The sequence below is a fragment of the Onychostruthus taczanowskii genome, unplaced genomic scaffold (genome assembly GCF_017590055.1).
Source record: "Onychostruthus taczanowskii isolate IOZ18803 unplaced genomic scaffold, ASM1759005v1 scaffold106, whole genome shotgun sequence".
Lineage (NCBI taxonomy): Eukaryota > Metazoa > Chordata > Aves > Passeriformes > Passeridae > Onychostruthus > Onychostruthus taczanowskii.
In genome coordinates this window covers 124,867-138,241 of record NW_024497186.1, presented here as the reverse complement: position 1 = coordinate 138,241, position 13,375 = coordinate 124,867, and the positions used below count along the sequence as shown (strand labels likewise).

General features: G+C 56.5%; 2 protein-coding genes across 2 annotated transcripts in view; one reads left to right on the top strand and one right to left on the bottom strand.

Annotated features, from left to right (window-relative positions):
* Nucleotides 1–1,069, top strand: part of LOC121341438 (occludin-like) — a 10,171-nt gene extending 9,102 nt beyond the window's left edge. Inside the window, exon 5 of the mRNA XM_041414924.1 lies at nt 952–1,069. Coding sequence (XP_041270858.1) covers nt 952–1,069 — 118 coding nt within the window. The remainder of the gene's footprint in view (nt 1–951) is intronic.
* Nucleotides 1,070–3,545: 2,476 nt separating this feature from the next.
* Nucleotides 3,546–12,022, bottom strand: NR2F6 (nuclear receptor subfamily 2 group F member 6). The gene is made up of 4 exons (XM_041417209.1): nt 11,599–12,022; nt 7,610–7,704; nt 5,247–5,783; nt 3,546–3,905 (listed from the first exon to the last, which is right to left on the bottom strand). Exons 1-4 carry the CDS (start codon nt 11,871–11,873, stop codon nt 3,631–3,633), a joined length of 1,182 nt encoding a protein of 393 aa, XP_041273143.1. The 5' UTR covers nt 11,874–12,022; the 3' UTR covers nt 3,546–3,630.
* Nucleotides 12,023–13,375: the final 1,353 nt, after the last annotated feature.

Here is a 13,375-nt window from a genome sequence, read left to right as displayed (position 1 = left end):
ACCGCCGCGGCCGCCGGGGCCGGCGCCAGCCCGAGCGCGAGGGCTCCGCCGGTGACACCGACCCCACCTCGGCCCCCGAGTCCGGCGACGAGCGTGACCGCCAGCAGTGGCACAGGTGACGCTCGGGGACAGCGCGGATCGCCACGTGTCCCCAGTGTCCCCGGGTCCCCATGTCCCATAGCCAGTGTCCCCGTGTCCCAGTGTCCCCATAGCCCCCGTGTCCCCAGTGTCCCCAATGTCCCAATATCCCCCGTGTCCCCAGTGTCCCCGGGACCCCATATCCCATAGCCAGTGTCCCCATGTCCCAGTGTCCCCATAGCCCCCGTGTCCCCAGTGTCCCCGTGTCCCCATATCCCATAGCCAGTGTCCCCATATCCCAGTGTCCCCAATGTCCCCAGTGTCCCCAATGTCCCCAGTGTCCCAATCACCCCCGTGTCCCCAGTGTCCCCATATCCCAATGTCTACAGTGTCTCCAATGTCCCAATGTCCCCAACGTCCCCAATATCCCCAACATCCCCAGTGTCCCCATTGTCCCCAGTGTCCCCATATCCCACAATGACCCCATATACCATATCCAATATCCTCAATGTCCCCCGTGTCCCCAAAGTCCCCAGTGTCCCCAATGTCCCAATATCCCCAATGTCCCCATATCCCAAATCCAATGTCCCAGTGTCCCCAATGTCCCCCATGTCCCCAATGTCCCCAGTGTCCCCAATGTCCCCATATCCCAAATCCAACATCCCCAATGTCCCCACGTCCCCAGTGTCTCAACACCCCCAATGTCCCCAGTGTTCCCAATGTCCCCAAAGTCGCCCATGTCCCCATATCCCATGTCCCCATATCCCATATCCAATATCCCCCAGTGTCCCCAATATCCCCGATTTCCCCAATGTCCCTCATGTCCCCAATGTCCCAATACCCCCAATATCCCTGATGGCCCCATGTCCCCAGTGACGTCCCCCCTGATGTCCCTAATATCCCCAATGTCCCCAATATCCCCAATGGCCCCATGTCCCCCCTGATGGCCCCAGTGTCCCCAATATCCCTGATGGCCCCATGTCCCCAGTGACGTCCCCCCTGATGTCCCTAATATCCCCAATGTCCCCAATATCCCCAATGGCCCCATGTCCCCCCTGATGGCCCCAGTGTCCCCAATATCCCCAGTGTCCCCAATATCCCTGATGGCCCCATGTCCCCAGTGATGTCCCCCTGATGTCCCCAATATCCCCGATGGCCCCATGTCCCCAGTGTCCCCAGTGTCCCTGATGTCCCCCATGTCCCCATATTCCAAATCCAATAGGTCCCGGAATCCCAAAATCCCAAATCCTGAAATCCCAAATCCTGGCTCATCCTGGTGCCAGCCGGGGGGGACAGTCCCGGGGGGGGGTCTGTGTCCCTTGTGTGTCCCCTCCATCTTTGGGGACACCCTGGGGACAACCTCAGGACCCCAAAACCTTTGGTGACAACGCCAGGACCCCAAAACTTTTGGGGAAAACATCAGGACCCCAAAACTTTCAGGGACAATTTGAGGACAATATTGGGACCTCTTTTGGGGACAACATTGGGACCTCTTTTGGGGACAACACCAGGACCCCAAAACTTCTGGGACAACACTGGGACCCCAAAACTTTTGAGGACAACATTGGGACCTCTTCTGGGGACAACACCAGGACCCCAAAACCTTTGGTGACAACGCCAGGACTCCAGAACTTTTGGGGAAAACATCAGGACCCCAAAACTTTCAGGGACAATTTGAGGACAACATTGGGACCTCTTCTGGGGACAACACCAGGACCCCAAAACATTTTGGAGCAACACCAGGACCCCAAAACTTTTTGCGACAACACTGGGACCTCTTCCAAAACTTTTGGGGACAATGCCGGGACTCCAAAAATTCCTGTGACAATGCCAGGACCCCAAAACCTTTGGTGCCAACCCCAGAACTCTTGAGGCACAACCCATGAGGGCGTGTCCCCATTCCGGCGGGATCGGGAGCCGCCGGCATTGCTGAGAATCCCAATCCCCTTCCCGGGGAGCGTCTGTCCCCTTGTCCGTCTGTCTCGTTGTCCAGCCCATCCTACTGTCTGTCTGTCCTGCTGTCCAGCCTGTCCCGTTTTCCAGCATGTCCCGCTGTCCAGCCTATCCCACTGTCTGTCTGTCCCACTGTCCAGCCTGTCCTGTTGTCCAGTCCATCCCGTTCTCCAGCCTGTCCTGCTGTCTGTCCGTCCTGTTGTCCAGCCTGTCCTGTTGTCTGTTGGTCCCACTGTCCGGCCTGTCCCATTGTCCAGCCTGTCCCTATTATCTGGCCCATCCTGTTGTCCAGCCCATCCCATTTTCAGACCCATCCCATTGTCCATCCTGTCCTGCTGTCCAGCCCATCCCATTGTCTTGCCCGTCCCACTGTCCGTCTGTCCCGTTCTCTGGCCCGTCCCGCTGTCCAGCCTGTCCCATTGTCCAGCCTGTCCCGTTGTCTGGCCCATCTCATTTTCGGGCCCATCCTATTGTCTGGCCCGTCCTGTTCTCCGGCCTGTCCCACTGTCCATCCATCCATCCCGCTGTCTGTCCATTCCGCTGTCCAGCCTGTCCCATTCTCTGGCCCGTCCTGCTGTCCGTCTGTCCCGTTGTCCAGCCTGTCCTGTTGTCTGTCCGTCCCGCTGTCCGGCCTGTCCCACTGTCCAGCCTGTCCCTATTATCTGGCCCATCCTGTTGTCCAGCCTGTCCCATTGTCCGGCCCGTCCTGTTCTCCGGCCCGTCCTGTTCTCCGCCCCCTCCTGCTGTCCATCCATCCTGCGTCCCATTGTCCGGCCCGTCCCATTGTCCGGCCCGTCCTGTTCTCCGGCCCGTCCTGCTGTCCATCCATCCTGCTGTCTGTCCGTCCCGCTGTCCAGCCCGTCCCATTGTCCGGCCCGTCCCATTGTCCGGCCCGTCCTGTTCTCCGGCCCGTCCTGCTGTCCATCCATCCTGCTGTCTGTCCGTCCCGCTGTCCAGCCCGTCCCATTGTCCGGCCCGTCCCATTGTCCGGCCCGTCCTGTTCTCCGGCCCGTCCTGCTGTCCATCCATCCTGCTGTCTGTCCGTCCCGCTGTCCAGCCCGTCCCATTGTCCGGCCCGTCCCATTGTCCGGCCCGTCCTGTTCTCCGGCCCGTCCTGCTGTCCATCCATCCTGCTGTCTGTCCGTCCCGCTGTCCAGCCCGTCCCATTGTCCGGCCCGTCCCATTGTCCGGCCCGTCCTGTTCTCCGGCCCGTCCTGCTGTCCATCCATCCTGCTGTCTGTCCGTCCCGCTGTCCAGCCCGTCCCATTGTCCGGCCCGTCCCATTGTCCGGCCCGTCCTGTTCTCCGGCCCGTCCTGCTGTCCATCCATCCTGCTGTCTGTCCGTCCCGCTGTCCAGCCCGTCCCATTGTCCGGCCCGTCCCATTGTCCGGCCCGTCCTGTTCTCCGGCCCGTCCTGCTGTCCATCCATCCTGCTGTCTGTCCGTCCCGCTGTCCAGCCCGTCCCATTGTCCGGCCCGTCCCATTGTCCGGCCCGTCCTGTTCTCCGGCCCATCCCGCCATCAATCCATCGATCCATCCATCCATCCGTCCATCCATCCGTCCATCCCACCGTCCGTCCATCCGTCCGTCCGTCCGTCCCTACTGCCCGGCGCCGTAGGGCCAGTTGAAGGTGCTGCCGGACAGCAGCATGTCGCGGATCAGGGTCTCGATGGGCGTTTTGCCCACCAGGCGCATGAAGAAGAGCTGCGAGATGAGGGCGGCGGGCACGGCGCGCAGCGCGGGCAGCCGCAGCAGGAGCCGCCCGAAGCGCTGCGGCTGCGACGGGAACTGCGAGCGCTCGTATTCCGTCAGCGCCACCTGCGCCTTCTCCTGCAGCGTCTCCACGTGCGCCGGGTCCGACAGCCCGCAGGCGTCTGCAAAAGGGAACGGCCGGCATCCGTTGGGAGTGTCCCAAAATCCAACAGCCCCAAATCCATTGGGAATATCCCCCAAATCCATTGGGAATAGCCCAAAATCCATTGGGAGTATCCCAAAATCCATTGGGAAGTCCCCAAGGGAATAACCCCAAATCCAGTATCCCCAAAATCCATTGGGAATGTCCTCAAATCCATTGGGAATGTCCCCAAGGGAATAACCCCAAATCCAGTATCCCCAAAATCCATTGGGAATGTCCTCAAATCTATTTGGAATATCCCAAAATCCAATGGGTATAGGCCAAAATCCATTGGGAGAATCCCAAAATCCATTGGGAAGTCCCCAAGGGAATAACCCCAAATCCAGTATCCCCAAAATCCATTGAGAATGTCCTCAAATCCATTTGGAATATCCCAAAATCCAATGTGAATAGCCCAAAATCCATTGGGAATATCCCCCAAATCCATTGGGAATGTCCCCAAGGGAATAACCCCAAATCCAGTATCCCCAAAATCCATTGGGAATATCCCCAAATCCATTGGGAGTATCCCCAGATCCACTGGGAATGTCCCCAAGGGAATAACCCCAAATCCAGTATCCCCAAATCCATTGGGAATATCCCCAGATCCATTGGGAATGTCCACAAGGGAATGACCCCAAATCCAGTATCCCCAAAATCCATCAGGAATATCCCCAAATCTATTTGGAAGATCCCAAAATCCAATCTCCCAAAATCCATTTGGAATATACCAAAATCCATTGCGAATATCCCAAAATCCAATATCCCCAAATCTATTTGGAACATCCTAAAATTTACAGGGAACATCCCCAAATCCATTGGGAACATCCCAAAATCCAATCTCCCACAATCCATTGGGAATATCCCCAAGGGAACATCCCCAATTCAATTGGGAATATCCCCAAATCTATTGGGAATCTCTCAAAATCCCAAGTCCCTAAACCCTCAGAAAAACCTGGAACAACCTCTCCCTACCCATCCCTAACCCCCCAAACCCTCAGGAAACCCCACCCCAATCCCTCCCACCCGACCCCAACCCCAAAAACCCTGAGGAAACCCCACCCCAATCCCTCCCACCCAACTCCAACCCCAAAAACCCTTGGAACAACCTCTCCCTATCCATCCCCAACCCCAAAAACCCCGAGGAATCCCCACCCCAATCCCTCCCACCCGACCCCAACCCCAAAAACCCTGAGGAAACCCCACCCCAATCCCTCCCACCCAACTCCAACCCCAAAAACCCTTGGAACAACCTCTCCCTATCCATCCCCAACCCCAAAAACCCCGAGGAATCCCCACCCCAATCCCTCCCACCCCTCACCGGGCGTGAAGAGCGCGATGGCCTTGAGGCAGCTGTACTCGGCCGAGTCCACCTGCAGCCGGTTGAGCTTCTCCACCTGCTCCTGGAAGACCCGGATCTGATCCATGAAGGCCACCACCCTCTCGGCCGACATGGGCGAGGCGTGGAAGCCGGCGGCCGCCAGCAGCGGCGCCATGTGCAGCGGCAGCGCCGACTGCGCCGCGTTCAGCACGAAGAGCTCGCTCCAGCTCAGCCGCAGCAGGGCCACCTGGTCGGACACGGGCAGCTCCGGGAAGAAGGGGATGTTGCGCGCCCACTCCACCGTGCTGAAGAGCAGGCGGGCGGCCAGCTCGCAGATGTTGTCGATGCCCATGACGCTGCCCGGCGGCTGCTGCTGCTGCGCGTACTGCGAGCCGTAGCGCGCCGCCGGGTAGGGCTCGGCGCGCAGCAGCTGCGAGATCAGCTCCGACACCGGCTGCCCGTTGAAGAAGTCGCCGGCCGGGAGGGGGTTGGGGCTGCTGCTGGAGTGGCTCGGGGGGATTCGGCCCCGCTGGACGGCTGGAGGGGCAGGAGGGGCAGGGTGAGGTCAAGAAAGTCCTACTGGGTTTGCGTCCTGATCCAAAAAATCCCATTTTTCATCCCCATCCCAAAAAGTCCCATCGGATTTTTATCCCACACTGATCACACTGGATCTTCATCCTGATCCTACTGGGTTTGCGTCCTGATCCAAAAAATCCCATTTTTCATCCCCATCCCAAAAAGTCCCATTGGATTTTTATGCCACATTGATCTTGCACGATTTTCATCCTGATCCAAAAAATCCCAATGGATTTGCATCCCCATCCCAAAAAGTCCCATCGGATTTTCATCCCACACTGATCTTACTGGATCTTCATCCTGATTCTACGTGGATCCTACTGGGTTTGCGTCCTGATCCAAAAAATCCCATTTTTCATCCCCATCCCAAAAAGTCCCATCGGATTTTTATCCCACACTGATCTTACTGGATCTTCATCCTGATCCAAAAAATCCCATCGGATTTGCATCCTGATCCCAAAAAATCACAGTGGATTTTCATCCTAATCCCATGAATCCTACTGGATCTTCATCCCAATCCCAAAATATCCAATTGGATTTTTATCCTGATCCTACATGGATCCTACTGGGTCTTCATCCTCATCCAAAAAATCCCAACGGATTTGCATCCCGATCCCAAAAAGTCCCATCGGATTTTTATCCCACACTGATCTTACTGGATCTTCATCCTGATCCTACATGGATCCTACTGGGTCTTCATCCTCATCCAAAAAATCCCAACGGATTTGCATCCCGATCCCAAAAAGTCCCATCGGATTTTTATCCCACACTGATCTTACTGGATCTTCATCCTGATTCTACGTGAAAAAATCCCATCGGATTTGCATCCCGATCCCAAAAAACCCCATCGGATTTTCATCCCAATCTCAAAGAATCCTACTGGGTTTTCATCCCCATCCCAAAAAGTCCCATCAGATTTTTATCTCACACTGATCACACTGGATCTTCATCCTGATCCAAAAAATCCCAACGGATTTTCATCCCCATCCCAAAAAGTCCCATCAGATTTTTATCTCACACTGATCTTGCTGGATCTTCATCCTGATCCTACTGGGTTTGCATCCTGATCCAAAAAATCCCATCGGATTTGCATCCCGATCCCAAAAAACCCCATCGGATTTTCATCCCAATCTCAAAGAATCCTACTGAGTCTTCATCGTGATCCAAAAAAATCCCAACATATTTTCACCCCGATTCCGAAAAGTCCCATTGGATTTTTATCCCACATTGATCTTACTGGATCTTCATCCTGATCCTACACAGATCCTACTGGGTTTTCATCCCGATCCCGAAAAATCCAATCGGATTTGCATCCTGATCCCAAAAAATCACAGTGGATTTTCATCCTAATCCCATGAATCCTACTGGATCTTCATCCCAATCCCAAAATATCCAATTGGATTTTTATCCTGATCCTACATGGATCCTACTGGGTTTTCATCCTGATCCCAAAAAACCCAACGGATTTTCATCCCGATCCCAAAATATCCAATCGGATTTTCATCCCGATCCCACACGGATCCCACTGGATCTTCATCCCAATACCAAAGAAACCTTCTGGATTTTCATCCTGATCCCAAAAAATCCCACTGGATCTTCATCCTGATCCCTCATGGATCCTCCTGGATTTTCACGCTGATCCCAGAAAATCCCACCAGATTTTTATCCCGATCCCACACGGATCCACCAAAAATCCATAAAAATCCCCCCAAAAAAGGGAATTCCCCCCCCCCCCAAAACCCGGGATTCCCGGGATTCCTGGGATTCCTTGGGAATTTTTTCCCTACCTTCCTTCCTCATTCCCACTCGGAAGCACTTCTTGAGGCGGCAGTACTGGCACTGGTTCCGGTGGTGTTGGTCGATCTGGCAGTCCCGGTTGGATCTGTGGGAATTTTCGGGATCAGCCGGAATTCCTGGGAATTTCAGCCCCCCCCAGATCCACTCTGGGAATCCAAGAGCCCATTCCCCCTAATTTTTATGGGATTTTCTAGGAATGGTTGTTGCTGGTGGGTTTTTTTTCACGGTGATCCCAAAAAATCCCATTGGATTTGCATCCCGATCCCAAAAAATCCCACTGGATTTTTATCCTGATCCCACACGGATCTTCATCCTGATCCTACATGGATCCTACTGGATTTTCATCCTGATCCCAAAAAATCCCACTGGGTTTTCATCCTGATCCCAAAAAAATCCCACTGGATTTTCAGCCCCATCCCCGCCCCCTCTGGGAAATCTTTGGGATTTAATTGTTGGTGGTCCCATGGAAGCGGCTCCAGGAATTCCAAGGAATTCCAGGAATTTCCTGCGGGGCTGGGCCTGAAACGCCTCAGGCAGCGCTGGCCCCAAATCCCACGGGATTTTGGGATAAGGGAGAGAATTCCCAAAATTCCTCAGAGCCTGCAAAAGGGGTCCTGGCCCATGGACTCATCCCAAATTTCCTCAGATTCCCAAAATCCCTGGAAAAGGGGTCCTGGCCCATGGATTCATCCCAAAATCCCAGAAAAGGGGTCCTGGCTCATGCATTCATCCCAAAATTCCCAAAATGTTGGAAAAGGGGTCCAAAATCCCTGCAAAAGGGGTCCTGGCCATGGATTCATCCCAAAATTCCCAAAATCCCTGGAAAAGGCTCCTGCCTCCCATTCCCCCACGGAATCTCCCCCTCCAAACCCCCCCAATCCCATTCCCAGGCCGATCCCAGAGCGGGAAATCCCTTCCCAGCTGGAATTGGGGGCGGGAAAAGGGAATTTGGGATGAATTCCAGGCCGGAGCCGCGGGAATCCCGCCACGGATCTTTCCGGAATCCCAACACGGAATTAATTCATCCCCAACATTCCCAGCGTGGCCGGGAACGTGATCCCGATGAAAAGCAGGATCAGGAGCGGCTCTGACGACTTCATCCAGGCCTGAATTCCCGGAAAACAGCCGGGAAGGGCTCGGAGAACTGGGAAAAAATGGGAATTATCCCAATTTTTTTTTTTTTCCAGTGGATGAAAACACCCAGGAGAGCCTCCAAGGGTTGGGAGCAGCAGGAAAAGATCCCAAAATTATCCTGGATTTTTTTTTTCCCCAGTGGATAAAACCACCTGGGTAATTTTGTGGAATTTTGGGAAAAGATCCCCAAATTATCCCAGATTTTTTCTCAGGATCATGCCTTGGAATTTTGGGAAAAGCTCCCCAAAATTATCCTGGATTTTTCCCGGTAGATAAAACCACCTGGGTAATTCCTTGGAATTTCGGGAAAAGCTCCCCAGAAATATCCCAGATTTTTCCCAAAGGACAAAATCACCTGGATGATCCCACCACAGCCTTGGAATTTTGGGAAAAGATCCCAAAATTATCCTGGAATTTTTCCCAGTGGAAAGGGATAGGGAAGAGCTGACAGCACTGGGATTTGTGAGATTCCTGAAGTTTTTTTCCCTACTTTTTTTTTAATTTAAACAGCCTGGAAGTGACTTGGGAATCGCTGGAATCTTGGGATATTCCAGAGGGTTTTTTCCCATTTTTTTTAATTTCAAAAGCCAGGAAGTGACTTGGGAATTTTTGGCTTTTCCAGAGGAACAAAGCTCCAGGATCCCGCTTTTGTTCCGGGAATCCAAAGCGGCCCCGAGCTCATTTGCATATTCAAAGTGCCTTTAATTATCGCTCCCGCTAATTACCCGCCCTAATTAAGTCATTAGCACGGCCCGGGCCTTTCGGAGCTTCCCAAATTTCCCAGCTCGCTGCCGCCTTTCCCATTGGGAATCTCCGGAGGGGATTTTTGGGATGGTGGGGGAGGGTTCGGCCCTTGGGGAAAATCCGGAAGGAATTTTGGGAGTTTTTCCCAAAATTCCAAGGAATTATTCCGGTGGTTTTATCCACTGGGAAAAAAAATCCGGGATGATTCTGGGATCTTTTCCCAAAATTCCAAGGAATTATCCTGGGGAAAAAATCTAGGATAATTTTGGAAGGCTTTTCCCGAAATTCCAAGGAATTATCCTGGTGGTTTTATCTACTGGGAAGAGTCCAGGAGGATTTTTTTTGGGAAGGTTTTCCAGCTGGGAATTCCGGCCTTTTCCACCCCTGGAGCTGGGGAGGGATTGAGGGAATTCCTGTTGGGATTGGGAGAAATCTGGGCTGAGTTTTGGGAGCTTTTCCCGAAATTCCAAGGCTGTGGTGGGATCATCCAGGTGATTTTACCCATTGGGAAAAATCTGGGATATTTCTTGAAGCTTTTCCCAAAATTCCAAGGAATTACCCAGGTGGTTTTATCCACTGGAAAAAAAAATTGTTAATTTTGGGGAACTTTTCCCCCAAAAAATCCGGGATAATTTTAGGATCAGAAGTAGATTCCAGCTGGGATTGGATCCAGCACTGGAAAAAAAAATTGTTAATTTTGGGGAACTTTTCCCCCAAAAAATCCGGGATAATTTTAGGATCAGAAGTAGATTCCAGCTGGGATTGGAGCTGGGATTGGATCCAACAGCTCCTGGATGATTCCAGATCCTTTTTCCTTCTCCCAAAAATTCCAGAGCCCTCCCTGAGCCGGGATGAGGGAATGGGGACCCTCAGAAATTCGGGAATTCCGCCCTCCAGGAGCAGCCTGGGACTGGGGACTGGGAATTCTGGAGGTTCCGGCAGCTCCGAAGCTTCCGCGGATCCCATCCCGGATTCCTCAGGGACCCCGGAATTCCAGGGGGTCCCCACTCCCATTATCCCGGAATTCCAGGGGATCCCCGCTCCCAGTTTCCCGGAATTCCAGGGGATGCCGGTGTTCCCATTATCCCAGAATTCCAGGGGATCCCGGTGTTCCCATTATCCCGGAATTCCAGGGGATCCCGGTGTTCCCATTATCCCGGGATTCCAGGGGATCCCGGTGTTCCCATTATCCCGGAATTCCAGAGGCTCCTCGCTCCCGCTGGATCCCGGTGTTCCCGATCCATCCCCGTGTTCCGGTCCATTCCCGGTCCATTCCCGGTCCATCCGGGTCCATCCCGGTGTTCCCGGCGCTCCCGGCATTCCCGCGGCTCCCGCTGGATCCCGGCCGTGCCCGGGGTGAGTCACGGGCACCGCGGGAATGCCGGGAGCGCCGGGAACACCGGGATGGACCCGGATGGACCGGGATGGACCGGGAACACGGGGATGGACCGGAAACATCGGGAACACCGGGAATGGACCGGGATGGACCGGGAATGCGGCCGAATGACCTGGAATACCGGGAATGGGGGCGGCCGGGGGTGGGGAAACCGTGCTGGACTGGGGGAAACTGGGATGGACTGGGGGAAACTGGGATGGACCGGGGGAAACTGGGATGGACTGGGGGACACTGGGATGGAATGGGGGAAACTGGGATGGACCGGGGGAAACTGGGATGGAATGGGGGCAAACCTCAGCTGAACTGGGAGCCACTGGGCTGAACTGGGAGCGCTGTACTGGGGACCCCTCATTCGCACTGGGAGCCACTGGTTTGTACTGGGAGAGCCCCGAGCTGTACTGGGAGCCACTGGTTTGCACTGGGACACCCCCAGCACCACCACGCCGAGACCCCAACTCATCCCCAAGCGGGATCCCCCCGGCTGTTCCCCCGCTCCCCTCGGGGTGTCCCCTGGCGGTGTCCCCACTCTGTCCCCGCTGTCCCCTCGCTCCCCTGGCGCTGTCCCCCCGCTGTCCCCCCGCTGTCCCCGCTGTCCCCCCGCTCCCCTGGCACTGTCCCCCCGTCCGTGCCGCTGTCCCCGCGGTCACACGCTGTCCCTGGGTGTCCCCGCTGTCCCCCGCTGTCCCCGCTGTCCCCCGCTGTCACCTGCAGGTGTAGCTGAGGTTCCTGCGGATGCTGCGCTTGAAGAAGCTCTTGCAGCCCTCGCAGGTGAACACGCCGTAGTGCTTCCCGCTGGATTTGTCCCCGCACACCACGCAGTCCGCGCCGGCCCCGGGCCGCTCCTCCTCGCCGTGCTCCGCGTCGCTGCCGCCGCCGCCGGGGGACGCCGCCTCCTCCGCTCCGCCGCCGCCGCCGCCGCCTCCGGTGCCACCGGCTCCGCCGCCGTTCGGTTCGCCCCAAGCGCCGGCCACCATGGCCATGGCTCCGCGGGGCCGCGGGGGCTCAGCGCCGCATCGAGCGGAGCCTGCCGGTGCTGCTGCTCCTCCCGGTGCTCCTCCCGGTGCGGCTTCTCCCGGTGCTTCTCCTCCTCCCGGTTCTTCTCTGCCCGGTGCTGCTTCTGCCCCCGGTGCTTCTGCTCCCGGTTCTTCTCCTCCCGGTGCTGGTTCTGCTCCCGGTTCTTCTCCTCCCGGTTCTTTCCCTCCCGGTTCTCCTCCCGGTTCTTTCCCTGCCGGTGCTGGTTCTGCTCCCGGTTCTTTCCTTCCCGGTGCCGCTTCTACCCCCGGTTCTTCTTCTCCCGGTTCTTCCCCTCCCGGTGCTGGTTCTGCTCCCGGTTTTTCTCCCGGTTCTTCCCCTCCCGGTTCTCCTCCCGGTGTTTCCCCGCGCCGAGTTCGGTAAGTTTTACCGAGGAACAGCCGGCCGGGAAAAGCGCCGCTTTTTGGGGGAGTTTTTCTTTTTTAGGTTTTTTTTTGGGGTCGCCCCCTCAGGGATTTGTCGCTCTCCTCCTCCTCCTCCTCCTCCTCCTCCTCCTCCTCCTCCTCCTCCTCCTCCTCCTCCTCCTCCTCCTCCTCCTCCTCCTCCTGCCGGTTCACGGCCCCGCGGAAAGTTTGCGGCGGCGGCGGCGGCGGGGCCGGGGCGCGGCGCATCCCCCCGCGGGCACCGGCCGCATGCGGGGCCGCTCCCGCCCCCGGTGGCTCCTGCGCTCCGCGGCACCGGCTGGAAGGAGGAGGAGGAGAAGAGGAGGAGGAGGAGGAGGAGGAAGGAGGCGGCGCTGCCCCGGTTCGCCCTCGCCGCTCTCCGGGCCCCGCCGCCGCTCGCAGCCCGGTGCCGGTGCGGCTGCGGGTGCGGCGGGACCGGCTCCGCCGAGCCCCGGGGCTCTCCCCGCCTCCCGTGAAAGAGCAAAGTTCAGCCGCTGCCGCGGTGGCCGCGGACTGGGAAACTGGGATGAAACTGGGACACCGGGATGGGGCTGGGAAACTGGGATGAAACTGGGAAACCGGGATCAAACTGGGAAACCGGGATGGGGCTGGGGCATTGGGATGGGGCTGGGACACCGGAATGGGTACTGGGAAACCGGGATGGGGACCGGGAAACCGGGATCAGACTGGAAAACCAGGGCTGGGAAACTGGGATCAAACTGGGATCACTGGGAATCCGGGTCAAACTTGGATGACTGGGAATCTGGGATCAAACTGGGATCACTGGGAATCCAGGATCAAAGTGGGATCACTGGATGGGGCTGGGAAACTGGGATCAAACTGGGATCCCGGGATCAAACTGGGACCCCAAGACCAAACTGGGATCCCGGGATCAAACTGGGAGCCCCGCACTGTGCCAGGAACCTGGCACTGGGACAGGAGCCCCACGTGGCACCGGGATCCCAGCACGGAACTGGGAATCCGGGATCAAACTGGGATCACTGGGAATCTGGGATCAAACTGGGATCACTGGGAATCTGGGATCAAACTGGGATCACTGGGAATCC

Bases quoted from the DNA above. Each gene is read 5' to 3' on its own strand.
- NR2F6 (XM_041417209.1), bottom strand. From the start codon at position 11,873: ATGGCCATGGTGGCCGGCGCTTGGGGCGAACCGAACGGCGGCGGAGCC. The intron at 7,705-11,598 runs GTGACAGCGGGG...AAATTCCCACAG, and splicing joins AACCTCAGCTACACCTGCAG to ATCCAACCGGGACTGCCAGA. The intron at 3,906-5,246 runs GTGAGGGGTGGG...TCCCTTTTGCAG, and splicing joins CATCGCGCTCTTCACGCCCG to ACGCCTGCGGGCTGTCGGAC.